Source organism: Diospyros lotus, chromosome 1, assembly GCF_014633365.1.
Source record: "Diospyros lotus cultivar Yz01 chromosome 1, ASM1463336v1, whole genome shotgun sequence".
In the NCBI taxonomy this organism is placed as follows: domain Eukaryota; kingdom Viridiplantae; phylum Streptophyta; class Magnoliopsida; order Ericales; family Ebenaceae; genus Diospyros; species Diospyros lotus.
Window position 1 is genome coordinate 33,946,840 of NC_068338.1, and position 21,439 is coordinate 33,968,278.

At 37.6% G+C, this 21,439-nt stretch overlaps 1 protein-coding gene across 2 annotated transcripts; it reads right to left on the bottom strand.

Moving 5' to 3' along the window:
- Window positions 1-221: 221 nt before the first annotated feature.
- Window positions 222-21,180, bottom strand: LOC127805680 (uncharacterized). Of its 2 annotated transcripts, XM_052342438.1 has the most exons (6): window positions 20,930-21,176; window positions 20,783-20,817; window positions 17,578-17,769; window positions 5,598-5,648; window positions 645-709; window positions 222-528 (listed from the first exon to the last, which is right to left on the bottom strand). In XM_052342438.1, exons 1-6 carry the CDS (start codon window positions 20,995-20,997, stop codon window positions 448-450), a joined length of 492 nt encoding a protein of 163 aa, XP_052198398.1. In that variant the 5' UTR covers window positions 20,998-21,176; the 3' UTR covers window positions 222-447. The 2 variants fall into 2 exon arrangements, with proteins under 2 accessions (XP_052198398.1, XP_052198405.1); XM_052342445.1 differs by lacking the exon at window positions 5,598-5,648 and having other exon boundaries at window positions 20,930-21,180.
- Between the last annotated feature and the right edge of the window lie 259 nt (window positions 21,181-21,439).

Genomic DNA, 21,439 nt, shown 5'->3' on the forward strand with positions numbered 1-21,439 from the left:
TCACATGACTTGAAAGCAAGACCTCCCAGGCAAATCAACGCTGCAGTACTACTAAGCTACCACTCCGATGGTTTATAATAGGAATTTCTAGTAGAGGCCATGTTTACTTGAGCCAAGGCGAGGTAACACCAGAAGCAGCAAGATCTGTGTCCAAACAGAGGTTCGAGGAAAGACCTGGAATCATTTAAAAATCTAATTGGATTTTATGGGGCAGCAAAGCAGAAATCAAATGTTCCATTCAATAATTCAACCAAACAAGGATTGTCTATATTGGGCTAAGTCTACCTATAAACTATGACATACATCATACAACCATACCCTGCCAAATAATTAAGGAGTGCCACCTATATATGAAGCATCAAACTGGATTGTAAGAGTACATACAACAAACTCCTTATCAGAAACTCTTAGCAGTATTCTGGAAGTCCAAAACCAAACAAAAAGATTCTAGCCCCATGAATCCAATTTAGAAGACGGGTTGGCACTTGCATTATGCATTGCACGCCTAAGCTCATTCAAGAAATCCATCTGCAAACCAGAAGGTCCAGCACTGGCTATAAGAGGCATCAACTGAAGACAGTTCCAAAAACATACAGGGTATGGGTGTGAGAGAGAGGTCTAGCAAGGAAGTTTTCTATCCTGACCTGATGAGGAAGTCTAAAGTGTCCCCATGCCGATGCACTACTCCCTGAATACATAACAGGCCTTTCTGCAAAACATGGTAAACGATAAAAATATCAGTCGAGGCAATAGTTCAATCCACTATCTTCATTCTGTGCTTGGGCACTGCATTTGGACATGCTGCAAGGTCAGGATACGTGTATAATTGCCTGTAGATCAATAGAGTTAAAACTTTCTTGGGCTGGATGATAAGTTTAGATTAACTAAAATCTGTAATTGGACAAGGACAGCAGCAACTCTCTCTCTCTATATATATGGTGCAACAACTCAAGAGCCAGATTTTTCACATGAATCATGATAGACAAAGGAAACATGCAACAGTAACTTTTATGTCATGTCTAATTAATGGTCCAAAACCAAAGTATCACTTTCACAATTTTCAAGTGTGGATGTCATGATGAAAATGGCTGATGGACTAACAAGTATGCATATGAAATTAACTTTTACATTGCTAACAATAAGATGAGCACTTAATTAAACTGTTAAGTAAATTCCTATAAACACTCTTGCTCGATTAATGCTATAGTGGAGATCCAATAAGCATCAAAACACTAAAATAAAGGCGAACATGTTGAGAACTTGCAGAATATGACAAGGTCTCCTAAGAATGTAGAAACTGTACTAGCCAATTACAAATGAAGCCAAAATCAGGCAAAGGACAATAAAACAATAAAACATAAATAAAATAAAGGCCTAATAGCCTGATATATCCTGAACTTAGGGTCATATTTCAATTTTATCCTATTTTGACATTTGCTTCACTTTGGTCCACAACGTAACTTTTGTTTTAATTTTATCCTCAATTGGCCAGACATGTGCCCCAACATACGTGGCGCTAAGGTGGCGTGGATAAATCAGCAAAACAACATTGTCTTGTTGTGATGTTGCTGCAATGCACAAGGCAAAACAATGCCGTTTTGCCTTCTGCATTTTGAAACCCCAAGTAATGGGTCAAGTTGACCCTAAACCAGATTCGACCCAATAGGTCGATCCAACACTTAATGGGTCAAAACCCATATTCTTCCCCAAATCACTTAGGCTGCATTCTCTTAATTGTTTTCAAGTCATTTTTAATTTTCGATTTTCTAAAATAATGAAAAACGCATTCTCTTTGTTGTTTTTAAAAATGCATTTTTGAAAACAAAAACAAAAAAAAAATGTAAAAAAAATTCAAAACAACAAAAAATTGTTTTGAGTGTTTTCATCCAAAACAAACTCTAAACTCAAAATACATTTATTTATTTATTCATATTTTATTATTGTAATGGGAAAAAATATTACAAAATTCATTAACTTTAAAATGTATATATTTTTTAATAATATATTAACATTAAATATTTCTAATTTACTAAATAATCAAATTTATTAAATAAAATATTATTTAAAAATTATTTTCAAAATCTCAAAGAGAACGCGTTTTCAATTTTCTAAAAACAGACTACCAAAATAGAAAACTGAAAATGAATTCAAAACTCAAAATTGAAAAGCAAAAAGAACGCAACCTTAAGGTTTCTGCTTTCCACCTTGCGTTGTCGCCGTTTCTGCCTTTACCGCCACTAGCTACCCCCTTCTTCCTCACTCTTCATCGCTCGCGACTCTAGTTGTTGGCTTGCTTCCATTAACAACGGCCACAGAGCCAGCTAATCGGAAAAAGAAGAGAGAGGGGAGAAGACCAGAGGTCATCGAAACCAATGCACCGCCCATGAACCGCAACATACGTGGCCGCCCATGAGGGGAAAAACAAAGCGGCCATGGCGAGACCCACAACGAGAAGACAACAATGCCCATGGGTGGCTGATTTGTACGCTTCACTGACTACTAGTATAGCGTATGATGGAAAACGATGGAAATCGGCCATGGCAGTGGCTCCTACCACTCCACCCCTCGTTCGCCGGCAACTCAAACGAACCTCCCACTAGCCACGACGAACACGACCGCCCATTCATGTCAACCATCAACGAGATCTCATCCATGGCCACAACAGAAAACAAGTGTTGCGATCATGGCAGTCACGGGCAAGAATGGCCATGGCAATGACCATCAGTCACTGCTGCCCCACAAGCAGCAAGCCCATTGGCCATTTTGCCTTGCACATTTTGCTGATGTGTCCATTATTAGACATCTCAACACCACGTATGCTGAGGCACACACCTGGCCAATTGAGGATAAAATTGAAACAAAAGTTAACGTTTGTGGACCAAATTGAAGCAAAGGTCAAAATAGGATAAAATTGAAATATGACCCTGAGTTCAGGATATATCAGTCTATTAGACCTAAAATAAAATGGGGGATAAAGGGAGAGAAAACACAAATATGAATGGTTTGGCAATAAATATAAATCATAGAGGAAGGTAATGACGCTGCTTCTTTAACTCAACTCAATTCAACATTAGGAGAAAACAACATACAAATTTTAAACCCAAGAGTCAACTACATGGATTATAGCTCGCAATAATATCTATTTGAGACCGTACTTCTATAAGGTCATTACATCTCATTCATGCTTACAAATTTGTTTGCCCTTTTTTGATTGGGAACTAAAGGGTTTGAGTTGTAGAAACAATTTTTGATTGTGCACAAAAAAGATTCCCCTAGACTGAGTCTTGTGCATCATGGATTCCTTTATTTCTTTACTTATTTTATTACTTCTTCCACTTTACCTACTCTCTTCACAATTGTTTATTGGTCTTTGTCTCATATAGTTAAACTATTTTAAACGTATTTAATACCTATCATCTTCAATAGACATTGCTCCAACCTCATTAATGTTAACCTCATTTATATTTCTATCTTTTTTAAGCTGTATATCATCATAACATTCTCAACTTAGTTATACTCATATTTTGAAAATGCTAGTAACCAATAGCCCGAATTTTGTGGTATGAGCTAGTCTTATAGTTGTCCCATAATGAGATTTTACGATCACATAAAATGCCATAAATACTGTTGAGAATCCCACATCGCCTCCATAAGAGAGACCTGGGCTATATATAAGGAGGAGGATCCCTCCACCTGTTAAGCTAGCTTCTCAGGTTGGAGTTCTACCTCTAACTTCTCACATGGTATTAGAGCTAACCCTTGGCTGTCGTGGTCATGGACCAGTACTCTGTCCGATCACCTGGGCATGTATCAGTTACTGGAGAAGCTTCGGCGTGGGGGGGAGTGTTGAGAATCCCATATCGCCTCCACAGGGAGACCTGAGCTATATATAAGGAGGAGGAGGATCCTTCCACCTGTTAAGCTAGCTTCTCAGGTTGGAGTTCTATCTCTAACTTCTCACAAACACTATCTCTCTAACTATCTTGTCTTGATTATGTAAATAACATTCTCAATAATCTCCCCATCCAAGATATCTAAACTGGTCTTTTCTTGAAATAACTTGATCTTCAAATTCCATTACAACATTATTCACACTTCTATATTTACTCAACTTAATACTCCATATATTTAATTTTTGTCTTGCATAAATTATAGCATTTAGATCCCAAAGTGCCCTCATAAGTTGAACCTGGAATCCATGCCTTCTTTTATATCATATCATCCACTAGATAATGTTGTCTACAAATAACAAACACTAGGGCATCCTTTACTTGGATGCGTTTAGCAAGTGCAGTCATCATTAAAGTGGTAAGGCCTTACTATATATTCTCAGTGTAATTCAATTCAGTATAATTCAATTGTCACTAAAAAATCTCAGTGTCTTCTGCATAAGTCCTAATAAATGTTTCTACTCTAATACATCTCAATAACCTATATGCATCCAAACTACCCCATCCTCTAAAACCTTCCACAGTCATCAAATGCCTCAGCAAGTAGATAGATTCTACGGTTGATCTACTAGGCATGAAATTAAACTGATTTTTGGAGACACTGGTTTTTGTTTTCAACCTTTGCTCAATCACCCTTAATTTCGGGATACAACAACATAAGAATAAAGATAATGATTATCTTTTCTATTTAAATATAATACTTGTCTCTATCTGTTTAAAATGTTCCTCTTTTATATGAGCATTAATTGGAATGAGAATCTCGTATATATGTTTCTATTTTACATCTCTCTCTCTCTCTCTAACATTCCTCTTCAAGATAAGTTTTACTCTCACTATGCAAAGTTTCCCCACTTTCACTAATAAGAAAATTCCTCTTTCCTATTACCTAATATGGCCAAAGTGACCAGATTCAGCCACTGGGATATCACATAAGCAAAAGCACAACTGTATAGAAACATCCCTCCTAGTGATGGCCAGAGAAAAATATGAACTTTTAAAGGGAATCGTTTTAGCCAATCCTCAGCATATACTTGCTACAATAACTAGTCTAAACCTCCAAGAGGAAGCTGAGTTGACAACCAAAAGAAATTTGAAGCTTGTTAGGCGTATGTGAAAGTTTATCTAGTCAATAAGAATACCAATTCAATTATATTCCACAAGTATCGCCATTAGCTGGTCTAGGCCACACTCACCAAAATATTTGGATGAACTCTCACCACATTCTAGTCTCAGCTACATTAATCAACATCGTCACATGACCCCTCACCAACACCCATGGACAAATGCCATGTTAAATAGTCATACCTGACTGCAGCTGTACCACAAGTTGCACCCAAAATACAGAGACATACCCCAGTTAAGGAACCATAAACTAGTTATACAGTTATAGTGCAACAGCTGAAAAAGGGAAAAAAATAAAACAAAACAAAATTTGAAAAGTCAACCACATGGAAACTTGTCTCCAAAATGCAAGAGTCTCATGTGCACATGAACACAGGTCACAACTACAGCAGTGTTACAAATACCCTAAGGTAAAGAGGATCCTACACCTGGGCAAGCACCTATACCCAATACTCATATCCAAGTCCATATGACACATAGAACAAACAAGCAAGCAACTAGATATTTCAGAAGTCCTTTACTCACCAGCTAAATCTATTGATGGATCATTATACGCTTTTATGGTAGCAGCCCAACCTGTAGAAGATTAAAGAGAGAAATGGTTCATAAAATATAATTCATCAATACTGACTGCTCTATCACTCTTAAGCCCCAATGAATTAACAAAAGTAGGTTTAATGTATTAGTTTAACTCCAAATTCTGATACTGCCTTTCAACACTGGATGATGTGAATAGCCAGCAAAGCATATTTGTTGAAATGCAACTGCATAACTGCATCTGCTGAAAAAGCTTGGACATGTACATATATATTTTTCTCTTGAATAAAAGTAAAGAAACATGGGAATCAATTGGCATCATTCTATGAAAAAACTAAGAACAGATATTATGCATAAACTATGATACTAGCTTGCAAAATCAGCTAAAATTAATCAGTACAAATCACTGTTTACGCATTGTTGGATGATTCAAAAGTTAGAAAGGAAGAAATGTGGTCAAAGATAAAGGAAGGAGGCGTGTGTTGTAGAAAACAGATGAATAATTCTTAGTGTGTGTTTAAAAATTAAAGTTAAATCTACTCCTAAAAGTTAGGAGATAGGTCCCCTAGTTTTTAGGGGATAAAGAACCTAAATTCTCTCCCAATTTATAGGAGAAAAGTTAGGGTGTAGTATTATGTATAAATTTCTCATTCGTTTCTATACAAATCAATCAAGCCTTTTGATTGTTTTTTGGCTTGTTTCATGGTATCAGAGCCATCCTTACGATCATAACCAGCCTTTATTCATTCTTCAACCTTTGTTCGTTTCACCCATGGTCGATGCCCAACCTAATCCTACCCTAACAGAAGCTTCAACTACCAGCTCTCCTAGCACTCTCCCCCCCTTTCTTCTTCCCAGCAAAATTTTCCCACAATCCCCATTAATAATCACCCTTTGCAAATTACTCAACATAAGTTAAATGGGAGTAATTCCAGAGAGTAGTTCCGATTGGTGATTAAAGGGAAGGGTAAGGCATGATATTTAATAGGGTTTACCTCTACTCCACCAACAACTGCAACCACCTATGGCGTATGGGAGGTAGAGAACTCAACTATTATGGCATGGTCAGCGTTCTAAATTGCAGCCTACGCGGCAGCACCAATTAAGTGCAAATTGGCACCCCTAGGTGCATGCCCAATGTGGCTTGGGCCGATTAATCTTTTCCTTTCTCTCTCTCATTGTTACTCTCTCTCGTCGATCGGCGCTTTCCCATTCTCTCTCTCTCTCGTCACGTGCTGCCTGGGTCATCTCTCGTGGACTTGTTGCCGCAGCCGATCTTGTCGTTTCTCTCTCTCTCGTTGCCGATCAAGCCGTTCTCTCCCTGTCGGTTCTCACTCTTCTTCCTCTAGTACGTATGGCCATCTTCCTCCTTGCTGCTTGCAACAAGCATGGTGGCTATCTCCCTCCTTGCTACTTGGCCCCGCCTAGGCTCCCTAGGCACTAGGCCCCCATCTGGCGCCCGACTAGAGTTTAGTGTGTTTTAGAACACTAGGCATGGTTGATAAACTCAATGGAGCCTAAAATTGACAAGACTTATCTCTTCTACAAAACAACAAAGGAGATCTGGGATTCAGTCCAAGAGATGTACTCGGACATAGAAAATTCATCTCAATGCTTTGAAATCAGATCAGCCATAAGATCAACCAAACCAGGTAATCTAAGCGTTACTGAATATTTCAATATTTTGGTAGAGTTGTGGCATGAAATGGACCTATTTCATACTATTAGTTGGGAATCTCCTACAGATAGTCATAAGTACAGTAAGATGGTAGAAAATGATTGAATTTTTGATTTTTTATATGGGCTTAACACTGATTTAGATGAGGTCAGGGGAAGGATTTTGGGTTCAAAACCCTTACCAGCCCTTAGAGAAGTTTTTGCAGAAGTCAGGAAGGAAGAAAGCAAGCACAAAGTCATGCTACAATAAACTGATCTTTATAAACCATCAAAACTCAGCACTAGCCACTAGTAAACAGGGGGAGGTCTTTTCAAGAAATCAAGGAAAGGAAAAATTGTGGTGCGATCATTGTAAGAAACCATACCACACGAAGGAGACATGCTAGAAGATCCATGAAAAACCAGCTAATTGGAAGCCAAAAATCAGAAAGGAAATATCAAGATTAGCATATGTTGTTGAAATTTCTACATAACCTAAAATTGATACCAATCTGAATCTTTCTGAGGAACAAATTTAGGCCCTGTATAGGTTAATCAAGGTATTGCTACTCAACCCACATCTGTAGCATTACAAGGTAACACTCTATTCCGCTCCTCAATTTCAAAAAGGCTTCTTAGGAATGTGTGGGTTGTAGACACGGGTGCATCTGACCATATGGCAAGTTCTGAAACCCTAATGACTGACTATACATCTTGCAAATTATTGATGCGGTCACCGATCAAGACCCGACACAAGGCGGACCCGACCCAAATTGAGCAGCCCGGAACAATAGAGTCGGAACAGTAGCGAAACTTCATAAGTTTTAGGATTCTACTTCATGTTTGATTAGGGTTTTATTTCTATTAGAATTCTAGTTGAATTTTATTTACAAGTATTAGATGGATTAGTCAAACTCTATAAATATACCTAGAAGTTAGGGGTTGTAATCAGTTTTATTATTAAATAAATTCTAACAAACCAGTTCGATTTTTCCAGAAAACAACTTCGGTTCTTGCGCCTAGTTGAGAGTCTAGCTTTGGTCATTAAAGTTTGTTCTCTCAAGGGTACTTGAAACTTATTGTTTCAAAGGTTTCTTTGTGTGTTTTCTTTACACGCGCTACACGTTGCGTCAGGTGGTATCAAAGCGATTAACCAACCAATCAGATGGCCAATCTTGTAGGCAACGGAAACAACCAACCTCATGACGATGATCAGGGGTTGTCCATATTTTGAAGAGTAATCAAAGAACAATGAGAAGCGACTCGTACCATCTAGCAACAATTGGAGCAAATCAACAATCAATTGAGCGCCTTACTACAAGTTGATGATGACAGGAACCTGAATAATGGGGTGAACAAGTCAGAGCAGGAAGACCACCCATTAATCATGTTTTTGTTAATCCTAAAAGACCAATTATTGAAGATAACAATAAAAAGGATGATCTTGGTCGAGGAATAGGTAATCCTAGTGGTACAGGGGTTAGGAGGAATGTGCATCAGCACAACCATTAGGGCAACGATGAGTATAAACTAAAGGTTGATATTCCTACATTTAGTGGAGATCTTGATATTAAGAGGTTCCTAGATTGGATCACTGAGGTTGATCGATTTTTCAAATATATGGAGATCCTAGATGAACACAAGTCAAGTTAGTGGCTTATAGATTGAAGAGCGATGCATCTGTTTGGTGGGGGCAATTGAGAGAGACGAGATTGAGGGAATGCTGACACCCAGTTCAAACATGGAGACGAATGAAGTAGTTGTTAAGAGGTAGGTTTTTACCCCCTGATTATGAACAATACATGTTTGAAGCCTATCAAAGATGTGCATAGGGAATGAAGAGTGTGAATGAATATACCTCTGAGTTTTTGAGATTGACGGAGAGAAACCAATTGTTAGAAAGTGACAATCAACAACTAGCTCGTTACTTGAACGGATTGAAGCTTGTTATTCGTGATAAAATTGGACGTCAGATGGTTTTGAGTGTGTAAGAAGCAAAGAACTTAGCTTTAAAGGCTGAGTTAATGTTGAGTGAGAGAGCCTACAATGATAATTATCGACGGTATAGTGGGAATGAAAATAAACAAGCAGCTTTTGATAAGAGGCAAATTGATTTAGGGAGCGCGACCTTTCAATCCACCTCATACAGTCAACCCTAATAAGGCTACAACAGGGGGGAAACATTCGAGGTATTATTTCTAATATTCCAAAATCCCCTAATCATTATGCAAAGCCAATTCTTTTAAAGTGTTTCAAGTGCAATGAGGTTGGGCATCGATCTAGTGATTGCCCAAGGAGGAAAACAATTAACATTGTAGAAAAGGAAGAGGAAGATGTGGCTGATGAGGAAGTCTATTGCAGACCTGATGGGGAGGATGACAAAGAAGAGTATGACCATGAAGTGTATACATGTCTATGTAGTAAGGAAGGAGAATGAGATTTTGCATAAGCAGGAAGAGGAATTGTTGAGGAAAGAGCACATTCAGACTAGCATGAGTCCATGTGTAGTGCCAGCATTATTGACACCAAAGAAAGATGAGAGTTGGAGGATGTGTATTGACAGTAGAGCCATCAACAAGATTACTATTGGATACAAGTTTCCAATTCTTAGGCTCGACGACATGCTTGATTAACTTGATGGGGTTGTGGTTTTTACCAAAATTGATCTCAGAAGTGGATATTATCAAATCAGAATTCAACCGAAGACAACTTTCAAGACAAGAGATGGGTTGTTTGAGTGGTTAGTCATGCCCTTTGGACTAACCAATACATCAAGCAGTTTCATGAGACTAATGAATCAGGTACTACATCATTTCATTGGTAAATTCGTTGTGTATTTTGATGATATTTTGATATACAGTAAGTCTATTGATGAGCATGTGGGGCATATTCGAGAGGTGTTGAGTATGTTGAAGGATAACAAACTTTATGCTAATTTGAAAAAGTGTACTTTTATGATTGAGAGCTTGTTGTTCTTGGGCTTTGTTGTAAGCAAAGTGGGCATAAAGGTAGATGAGGAAAAAGTGCGAGCTATGAGAGAGTGGCCAACCCCTAAAAATGTTAGTGATGTGAGGAGTTTTCATGGGTTAGCAACTTTCTATAGGCGGTTTATCAAACACTTTAGTAGTATTGTGGCTCCAATTACTGAGTGCTTAAAGAAATGGAAGTTCTATTGGGGTGAAGAACAAGAGTAGAGATTCACCTTGATAAAAGAGAAGTTATGTACTGCTCCTATCTTAATTTTACCAAGCTTTAACAAATTATTTGAGATTGAGAATGATGCGAGTGGAGTGGGTATAGGTGCTTTGTTGTCCCAAGAGAAGAGACCAATTACATTTTTCAATGAGAAGTTGTGTGAAGCCAGAAGAAAGTGGTTTACTTATGATAAGGAGTTTTATGCAGTGGTGAGGGCTCTTAAAACATGGGAACATTACTTGATTGCCAAAGAGTTTGTTCTTTACACGGATCACCAAGCTCTTAAGTACTTGAGTAGCCAAAGGCAACTGAGGAGTGATATGCATGCTAGATGGTCTGCTTTTGTTGATAAATTTCCATATAAAATTGTGCATAAGTTGGGACAGCATAATCGAGTAGCGGATGCTTTGAGTAGACGTGTGGATTTGATCAAGACCCTTAGTGTTGAGATTGTTGGGTTTGAATGCTTGAAAGAATTATATGCGACAGATAATGATTCCAAACACGTGTGGGAACAATACGTGTCTTGGCAACCATCAAGAGATTTCTATGTGCATGATGGGTTTCTCATGAAGGGAAATCAGCTGTGCATCCCTTGCACATCCATTCATGAGAAAATTATTCGAGATTTGCATGGTGGTGCCTTAGCAGGGCATCTTGGCAAGGACAAGATTATTGAAGCTGTTATGGGAAGGTATTATTGGCCAAGAGCAAGGAGAGATGTTTCTATTATTGTGGCCAGGTGTTCTATATGTCAAACAACTAAGGGGCAATCTTCTAACACCAGTCTCTACATGCCATTGCTTGTTCCCAATGTTATTTGGGAAGATTTTTCTATGGACTTCGTGTTGGGTCTACCGCGAACCCAACGAGGTATGGATTCTGTTTTTGTAGTGGTTGACAAGTTCTCCAATATGACGCATTTTTTTCCATGCAAAATGACGACAGATGTAGTAACTACAACCAAACTGTTTTTCAGGGAGGTTGTTAAGACTACATGGAGTCCCTAAAACTATTATTTTGGATCGTGATACAAGGTTCTTGAGTCATTTCTAGATTATCTTATGGAGGATGTTCGATTCATCTTTGAATTTCAGCAGCATAGCGCATCCCCAGACTAATAGACAGATAGAAGTGGTGAATCGTACCTTGGGAAATCTGATACGCAATGTTTGCAAAGATGAGCCAAGACAATGGGACCTAGTCATAGCTCAAGCGGAATTTGCCTACAACGACGCCGTGCATAGCTCAACAGGAAGATCACCATTTTCCATCGTATACATGAAAGTTCTTAATCATGCATTGGATTTGGTAAAGTTACCAAAGATACTAGGTTTCAGTGTTGCAGCTAGTGACTTAGCTGAGCAAGTTCAAGCGGTTCAGGAAGATGTCAAGTAAAAGTTGCACAAGGCGAATGAGAGGTACAAGGCGGCACCTGACAAGCATAGGAAGCACAAGGTATTTGAGGTTGGAGATGAAGTCATGATATTCTTGAAGAAGGAATGAATTCCAGCATGAAAGCAAAACAAGCTCAAGCCAAAGAAGTATGGTTCTTATAAGATTACAAAGAAGATCAATGATAATGCTTATGTTGTGGATTTGCCTAATCATATAGGTATTTCCAAAATCTTTAATATTGCTGATCTTTCTTTATATTTGTCGGATGTTGAATTGTCATACCTGGATCATAATTCGAGAACGAATTCTTCTCAAGTAGAGGTGAATGATGCGGTCACCTATCAAGACCCGGCCCAAGGCTAACCCGACCCAAACCGAGCAGCCAAGAACAGTAGCGAAACTTCATAAGTTTTAGGATTCTACTTCATGTTTGATTAAGGTTTTATTTCTAGTAGAATTCTAGTTAGATTTTATTTACAAGTATTAGATGGATTAGCCAAACTCTATAAATATACCTAGAAGCTAGAGGTTATAATCAGTTTTATTATTTAATAAATTCTAGCAAACCAATTCGATTTTGTTCCAGCAAGCAGCTTCGGTTCTTGCGCCTAGTTGAGAGTCTAGTTTTGGTTATTGAAGTTTGTTCTCTCAAGGGTACTTGAAACTTATTGTTTCAAGGTTTCTTTGTGTGTTTTCTTTACATACGCGCTACACGTTGCGCCAATTACCCATTAACATCTCTATGGTCGATGGTACAACATCGCCTGCTTTGGGTTTTGGAACGGTGTGTGTACCATTGAGGCTGAAATCTATCCTACATGTGCCAAGGTTAAAATGCAATCTTTTATCAGTTAGTAGGGTAACTAAGGATATGAATTGCAATGTAATTTTCCCTCCATCTCATTGTTTGTTTTAGGATCAAGTCTCAGGGAGGATGATTGGCAGTGCTAAGGCAATAGGCGATCTTTACTATCTGGAAGGGGATACTCCCGACTCTCCTACAAATAAGGCAGTTCTAAATGTAACTTCCAATACCAAAGTCTTGTTATGGCATAAACAATTAGGACATTCTAATTTTCCTTATCTTAAATCTTTGTATCCTGAAATTTTTATCAATAAAGAGCACAGTTTTTCGTGTGAACCATGCATTCTTGCTAAATAGCCTAGATCTCATCATCCTATTCAATCTTGTAAACCTTCAAAACCCTCCCATCTGATACATAGGATATTTGGGGTCCTTTTAAACACCCTAATATCACCGGCTCTAGATGGTTCATAACATTTGTCGATGACTACTCTAGAGCCTGTTGGGTCTATCTAATGAAGGAAAAATCAGAAGCTAGCAACATTTTCAAAAGATTCCATAGATTCATTTTGAATATGTTTCAAACTTCTATTCACATCAGTCGAACTGATAATTACTGAGAGTATTTTTTTGAATGATTTCACTAACTACTTGGTTGAACATGGAATAGTTCATCAAAGCTCATGTCCTTACATACCCCAACAAAATGGGGTGGTTGAAAGGAAAAATAGACATCTCCTAGATGTGGCATGAGCTATGATATTTACTTCTAATGTTCATCATTCCTATTGGGGGGAAGCTACCTATTTAATCAATCGTCTTCCCTCTAAAACTTTGAAATTCCAAACTCCTCTCAGCATTTTGTGTGATATATACCCCCGTGCTCCCTATCTCTCTTCTCTTGACCCTAAAGTCTTTGGGTGTACCGCATATGTTCACAACAACAGCCTATCATGGACAAAGTTAGATCCCAAGGCCCAAAAATGCATCCTTATTAGGTATTCACCTTCTTAAAAGGGCTACAAATGCTATTGCCCTACAACCAGAAATTTTTTTTCTCTCTACTGATGTTACCTTTTATGGGGACCTACCATTCTATCAATCCGATAGTTCTCAAGAGGTGCCTATTAACCCCAACTTGGATCCTATCCTTTCCTTTCCTCACCTTGATCCTCCACCGCCAGTATGTTCTCAAGGGGGAGCATCTTCATCTTCTACATCTGAGAACACACTGGCAGATCCTATTCCTCCTATTGCTTCTCATTCTAATACTCCTATTACCTATAAACCTGAAATAGTAGTGTTTGTTCTCCAGTGTCCTCCACATTCAGAGCCAAACAACCCTTTGCTTGTTTATTCCAGACGTCCTAAAGGCCATCCAGAACCTCAACAAAGTCAGCCATCTATTCCAGAGGCTGGTCCATCAAATGATACCACTACTTCTAGGGAAGATAGAACTAACAACAGTACTGCCAATGAAGATGATATGGACTGGGTCAGTCCTATTGCTCTAAGAAAAGGGGTAGAATCATGTGTCAAGTACCCTATTGCTAACCATTTGACTTATGCACAGCTATTTCTTCAATTCAAAGGATTTGTTGCAAATATTGACAGCACCAAAATTCCAAGAGATATTCAAAGTGCCATGAGTAATCCTAAGTGGAAGGCTACGGTTATGGAAGAAATGAATGCCCTAGTGGGGAATAATACATGGGATGTTGTGAAACTGCCCCCAAACAAGAAGGTGGTAGGATGTAAGTGGGTCTTTACAGTGAAATATAATGCTGATGGTAGTGTTGAGAGGTATAAAGCAAGATTGGTAACCCAAAGACTTACTCAAACCTATGGGATTGATTATGAGGAGACTTTTGCTCTTGTTGCTAAGCTGAATTCTATTAGAGTGCTATTATCTCTTGCTATTAATTTAGAGTGGCTTCTCTTTCAATTCGACATTAAAAATGCTTTTCTTAATGGCGATGGATGAGGAAATCCATAGTTGTTAAAGGCGCGCCTAGGTGCAAGGCGCTAGTTCAGCGCCTCGCCTGGGCCGAGGCGAGGCGATTTTAGTGAGGCGCGAGCTCTGCACGGTGAGGCACGAAGGCTAGAGGCACGCCTCATGAAACCTAGGTATGAAACCTAGGTTTTAATTAAAATCTAGGCAGCTCAATTCCTCCCCTCTTCTCAGTTCCAACATGTATACATTACAACACATTTACATTTCTTTAGTTTAAGTAAATGTTTACATTTTCTTTTATTTATATTTTACCTTCCATTTACTTTAATACATAAATGTAAATAAGAAAATACCCCTCATTTGGATTCAATAAAAATATCTAAAAAATCAAAATCCATAAGAATAAAAAAATAGAATTTTGATTTTAGTACAAACTCGAGATTTAGCGATTTTACCACCCCCAAAATACATACCTACTATTTCTTGAAAAATTCATTAAAAATCATTTTAACAACAATGAATATTAGCTATCAAAATACCGGGAGATAGTTTTTCAAAATGAAAACATTTTCTTGATTGGAGGGGATGATGAAGATATTGACTTTGATGTCGATGATCTCCTTGATGATGATTGATTAAAACTTTTTTATTGATTGTGGACTTGTAGTGTTTATATGTTTGTTTAGAACTTTGCATGATGATTGGTACTTGTTTGAGTTTAAGACTTTAAGTTTGATGATGTTTCTAGTTTAGAGTTTGCATGATGAATGAATCAACTTTGATGATGTTAGTTTAGAATTTGAAGATAATGAATCATTAATGATATGCATGTGTTATTATTGATAATTTGATAGTTTTTTATGATTTTACAAGATTTTGAGTTTTTTTCTAAAAGGTGCGCCTCACTTCGCAAAGGCGCGCCTCGCGCCTCAGGCTCCGGGACCCTTTGTGCCTCGCGCCTTTCAGAACTATGAGGAAATCTATATAATGATCCCCCTAGGATTTGAATAGAAAGCTGGCAATGGGAGTGTGTGCAAACTCAAGAGGTCCTTGTATAGCTTAAAGTAGTCTCCAAGGGCATGGTTCAGAAAATTCAACATAACTCTAAGCCGATTAGGGTATAAACAAGGACAAGTTGACCATACCTTGTTTATAAAACCCACTAAAAATGTAAAAAGAGTTATTTTAATCATCTATATTGATGATATTATTGTAGCAGGTGATGATATGCAAGAAATTGACAACCTGAAGAAACAATTGAGGGCTAAGTTTGAGGTTAAAGACCTAGGAAACATAAAATATTTTTTAGGAATGGAGGTGGCTCGAAGCAGAAAAGGCCTATTCATTTCATAAAGGAAGTACACACTCGATCTATTGAAAGATACAGGGATGTTGGCATTTAGACCAGCAAGCATTCCCCTAGAGAAAGGCTAGAATTCGAAAGAAAAGGAAGGTAATACTCCTATAGAAAAAGAGAGGTATCAAAGGCTGGTTGCGAGATTGATTTATTTTTCACTTACTAGGCTAGACATTGCATATGTTGTAAGTGTGGTTAGTCAGTACACGCACTCTCCTACTCAAAAATATATGAATGTTGTGTTTCACGTTCTAAGATATCTAAAAGGGACACCTGGCCAAGGTCTAATGTTCTAGAAAACTAATGAAAGGGGAATTGAAGGGTTTGTGGAAGCAGATTGGGCAAGATCACATGAGGACAAGAAGTCAACATCTGGTTATTGCACCAAGCTGTGGGGAAATGTGGTTACATGGAGGAGCAAGAAACAATCAGTGGTTGCTCGCAGCAGTGCTGAAGTTGAACTCTGAGCCATAGCTCAAGGAATGTGTGAGGTGATATGGCTAGAGAGGATAATGGAAGATTTGATGATACCTTTATCTCAACCAACAAAGGTATATAGTTTTAGCAAACCAACTATCAGCATTGTGAAGAATCCGGTTCAACATGACCGAATGAAACATGTGAGAATAGAAGTTTTATAAAGAGAAAGCTTGAGGAAGGAAGGATCAATTTATCCTATATTCCTACCACAAATCAAGTTGTTGATGTGTTCACAAAAGCTATGGCCAGACCAGGGTTTGAATCATTGGTTGGCGAGTTGGGAATAACTTGTATCCATTCTCCAGCTTGAGAGCAAGTGTTGGATGATTCGAAATTAAAAAGGAAGAAATGTGGCCGAAGATAAAGGAAGGAGGTGTGTGTTGTAGAAAACAGATGGATAATTCTAAGTGTTTAAAACTTAAAGTTAAATCTACTCCTAAAACTTAAGAGATAGGTCCCCTAGTTTTCAGTGGATAAAAAACCTAAATTCTCTCATAATTTATAGGAGAAAAGTTAGGGCGTATTATGTATAAATTTCTCATACGTTTCTATAAAAATCAATCAAGTCTTTTGATTGTTTTTTGGCTTGTTTCACGCATGAATACTGCTCTTGGATTCCAATTACAGCCCTTCTCTCTTTTTGTTTCTTTTATTATTTTATTGGGAAAATATAGATTATTATGTATAATACAGTGAACTTAATATTTTTTAGTTAGACCTACCAGGATCAAGGTATGGCCAAACTTTATTCAAGCTAAGAAAGAACAGAGCCTATCAATTACTAAAAGATTCAGTTAGGTGCAAAGAACAAGATGCAACTCAAACAGAGAGACCAAATTAAAACATCTTCACAGAGGACAGTTAAAGATTCTAAATTATAGTAAATTACAAGACCCGAAAGTATAGATTGAGAGAGGAAATATACAACGGAGAGGAGGAATGAAAAGAATGGGCTTCTAATTCTACATTCTCTGTTATTCATTTTATTGAAAGTTTAGCATCTTATTTGTTAGCACAATGCACAGCCATGATAAATCACATTAATTAAAAATAAAAACTTAAATCTACATAAATTATCGATTCAAATAAATCAATCATCAAAGATAATATAATGAAAACATACGCTGATTCAGAAGCTGAACTGATTTACTCTTACTACACCCGTGCAAGGGTATTAATCCTGGATTAGTATTATCATTAGCCAGATAGCTGCCAAGTGCATCCCCATGACCGGCAACAGGAACATTTCTTGAGGAAGCAATTTGACTCTTCTCTCCATCATTAGGGTAATTGCTGTTTATTCGGTCAATCCGTTCTGCACATTACAGGCATTCTTCAGCAGACGAAAGATGAGTAGTTGTTTTGCATGTAAAGCTTTTCCACCAAAAGAAGCACTAAGAGTTATGTTTGCTTGACAGCAGGCAGTCATTAGCACACATGAACGAACCTGTAAATCTTCCACATAAAGCAGCACTAAGTGCCTGTTTATTTGATCCATTGACTTTTCCTTATAACATTTTTAAGAGTTACATTTTACACCAAATCTCATGTTGCACCTTAAGTTCTTAACTATCACTCTTAAGCTCTAAGTTAAGGTCAGGGTACATATCACCCTTTGTCAGTTGCCATGTTTGAATGTAACAGAAATAGGAAAGTGCCATTAACAGAAAATGAAATGTCAGCTTCACTTGGCCATTTTTCATTACATTTACAAATGAAAACCTCAAAAAGAAGTGATAAGATTCATGAGTGCAGGAAGTCAACATTTGCAATTGAAAATTCACAGAGCAGGTGTAAGGCTACAAAATATATTTAGTTTTTCCAAATTAATATGCTCAATTATCTAACCATAGATGAGGGAAAGCCTTGGTACTAATGTTAAGGTTCTTTGTGATTGAAAGGTCACAGATTTAAGTTGTAGAAACAGACTCTTCACAAAACAAGGATAAGGCTGCATATAAAAACAATTAACCAATTTTGCATTTCTTTAAGTACCAAAGATTCAACTCCTAAAAATAAAATACCGAATTTTGAATTAAGTTTCCTACTTTGATATCATTATTTGAATAAAGTTTTACAGTAAAAACCACATTCGATCATCATCAGAGAGGGAGATTTCTATTTCTTTTGGAATTGAACCATCAATGATGTAAAGCAGATAGATTGAACAATAAATAATTTTTTTTCATGAGATAAACAAAAGAAAACTGACGTAAGGGATGATTTAAGTCCTTATTCTTTCGATTCTTATTTTATCAATTGTAAATTACACAGCTAGTCTTTAAACTTTGCACTTTATAACAAATTGGTCACTATACTTTTAATTTTTGTCATTACAACCACTAAATTTTAATTTATGTTAAAATTCAAGTCCTTTTGATTCTTCATCAAATTCTGTTAATGAAAAATGATGTGGCATGCATTAATATAAACCCCAAAAGAATAGAAGTTGAATGGGAGTTCCACATCAATATTCACACCATCAGTAAATAAGATCTATGATTATGTACATGCTGACCGACAGGGTAAAACTAGTACCTTTTTAAGGCCTTGTTGCAAATAATCTACTAATCTATTTGGACGAATTCAAAGATTGAGACCATAATGAGCTAGATATATAGAAGAATATATTACACAATATTTTATTGCATAGTCAACTGAACTGCCTCAACATTGTAATAATTTATTGAACAAGTACAAAACTAAAAGAATCATACCATTTTATAAGGGTAGAAACCATTAGCTAAAAGGGTGAAAGAACTAATGAAGACATTTAAGGGAACAAGTTGAATTCCGACACAAAGTCAACTGAACTCCACGCCTGAACATCTGTAATAGTTTTATTGAGCAAAAGCAAAAAACCAAAAGAATCCCACCATTTTGTACGGGTAGAAAACCTTCGGGTAAAAGGTTGAGACAACTTAAAAATGCATTTCAGGGGACATAGATTGAATTCCAACACAAAGTCAACTTAAGTCCATGCCTCAATACTGTCACTGGGCAAAGCACAAAACCAAAAGAATCCCACCATTTTATAAGGATAGAAAACTGTTAGCAAAAGGTTGAAACTTTCAACTAATAAAGACATTTCTCAGGCGACAAACATTGAATTCCAACATGAAAGAAACTTAACTCCATGCCTCAACATCCATAATACTTTTATTTAGCAAAGCACAAAACCAACGTTTTGTAATGGTAGAAAACTGTTAGCTAGAATGTTGAAGCAACTAGACATTTCAGGGGACAAAAATTCAATTCTTTCGTGAAGTTCTGACATGAAGGCAACTTAACTCCATGCCTCAACATCCATAATACTTTTATGTAGCAAAGAACAAAATCAACGTTTTGTAATGGTAGCAAACTTGTTAGCTAGAATGTTGAAGCACCTAGACATGTCAGGGGACAAAAATTCAATTCTTTTGAGAAGTTCCGACATGAAGGCAACTTAACTCCATGCCTCAACATCTGTAATACTTTTATTTAGCAAAGAACAAAACCAACGTTTTGTAATGGTAGAAAACTGAAAGCTAGAATGTTGAAGCAACTAGACATTTCAGGGGACAAAAATTCAATTCTTTCGTGAAGTTCTGACATGAAGGCAACTTAACTCCATGCCTCAACATCCATAATACTTTTATTTAGCAAAGAACAAAACCAACGTCTTGTAATGGTAGCAAACTGTTAGCTAGAATGTTGAAGCAACTAGACATTTCAGGGGACAAAAATTCAATTCTTTCGTGAAGTTGCGACATGAAGGCAACTTAACTCCATGCCTCAACATCCGTAATACTTTTATTTAGCAAAGCACAAAACCAACGTTTTGTAATGGTAGCAAACTGTTAGCTAGAATGTTGAAGCAACTAGACATTTCAGGGGACAAAAATTCAATTATTTCGTGAAGTCCCGACATGAAGGCAACTTAACTCCATGCCTCAACATCTGTAATAATTTTATTTAGCAAAGCACAATACCAACATTTTGTAATGGTAGAAAACTGTTAGCTAGAAGGTTGAAGCAACTAGACATTTTCAGTGGACAAAAATTCAATTCTTTCGTGAAGTTAACTGAACTGAATGCCTCAACATCCGTAATACTTTGATTGAGCAAAGCACAAAACCAAAAGGATCCCACCATTTTGTAAGGGTAGAAAACTACTAGTTAAAAGTCAGAAACAAGGTGCACGTAATAAAAATTTGTTGAAGTTAGGACAAGGTGCAGGTAATACAAGTTTGTTGCATATTCAACGAAATATATCCATTATTAAATGTACGCATGCGATAATTACCAAAAAATGGAGATCAAGAGAGAGTTGATATTATATATATTACCTCCTCCCGATTTGCGCCTGCCGAGAGAACGAGCCCTGCACATTACCAATTCAAACCCGCCCCAATAAACACATTTCCTAATTCACCCAACAATCAATTGATCACAGAATCGAAAACGAACAGAGAGAGACAGAGACGGAAAGGGACCTCTGATTGGGCGGACCATAGCGTTTGACGGTGGCTGCGGGGGACGAGTCGCTAGGGTTTTCCAGCATCTCCGTTCTCTCTCCACCAGCACCAGCACCAGCACTGGGAATCCGATGTATTGCGGCGGCAAGCTGATGCTCAGCAGAGAAGCATGGGAGAAGCAATTCGGAGGACTACGCGCTTCGCATCTCCTCCGCCATTCGCCTGCCTCTCAAAGTTGTTGTTGTCCCCCTTGTTGTGGAGAGAGAGAGAGAGCTTTCTTATTTTATGTTTTCTTGACTATTATTATTACCACTATTGATATTGATTCATCACCGATCGTTTTGTTTTTCCTGGCACAGCCCCGCCGAGGCCGAGGCCGAGGCCGAGGCGACCCCCTTCCTCCTGCCTGCCTCCACGCTCAACACTAACACACACTTGCCCTTTTTTATCACTTTCTTTTCATAAATTACACGTCGTAACTCTACCTCCACCCCTAACCTAACCCAGTAGTATAATCAATATCATTTA

Excerpts from the sequence above, each read along its gene's own strand:
- LOC127805680 (XM_052342438.1), bottom strand. The coding sequence starts at position 20,997 with ATGCTGGAAAACCCTAGCGACTCGTCCCCCGCAGCCACCGTCAAACGC. Across the intron at positions 20,818-20,929 it reads TATGGTCCGCCCAATCAGAG|GGCTCGTTCTCTCGGCAGGC; the intron begins GTCCCTTTCCGT and ends GGTAATGTGCAG. Across the intron at positions 710-5,597 it reads TCCATCAATAGATTTAGCTG|AAAGGCCTGTTATGTATTCA; the intron begins GTGAGTAAAGGA and ends CATGTTTTGCAG.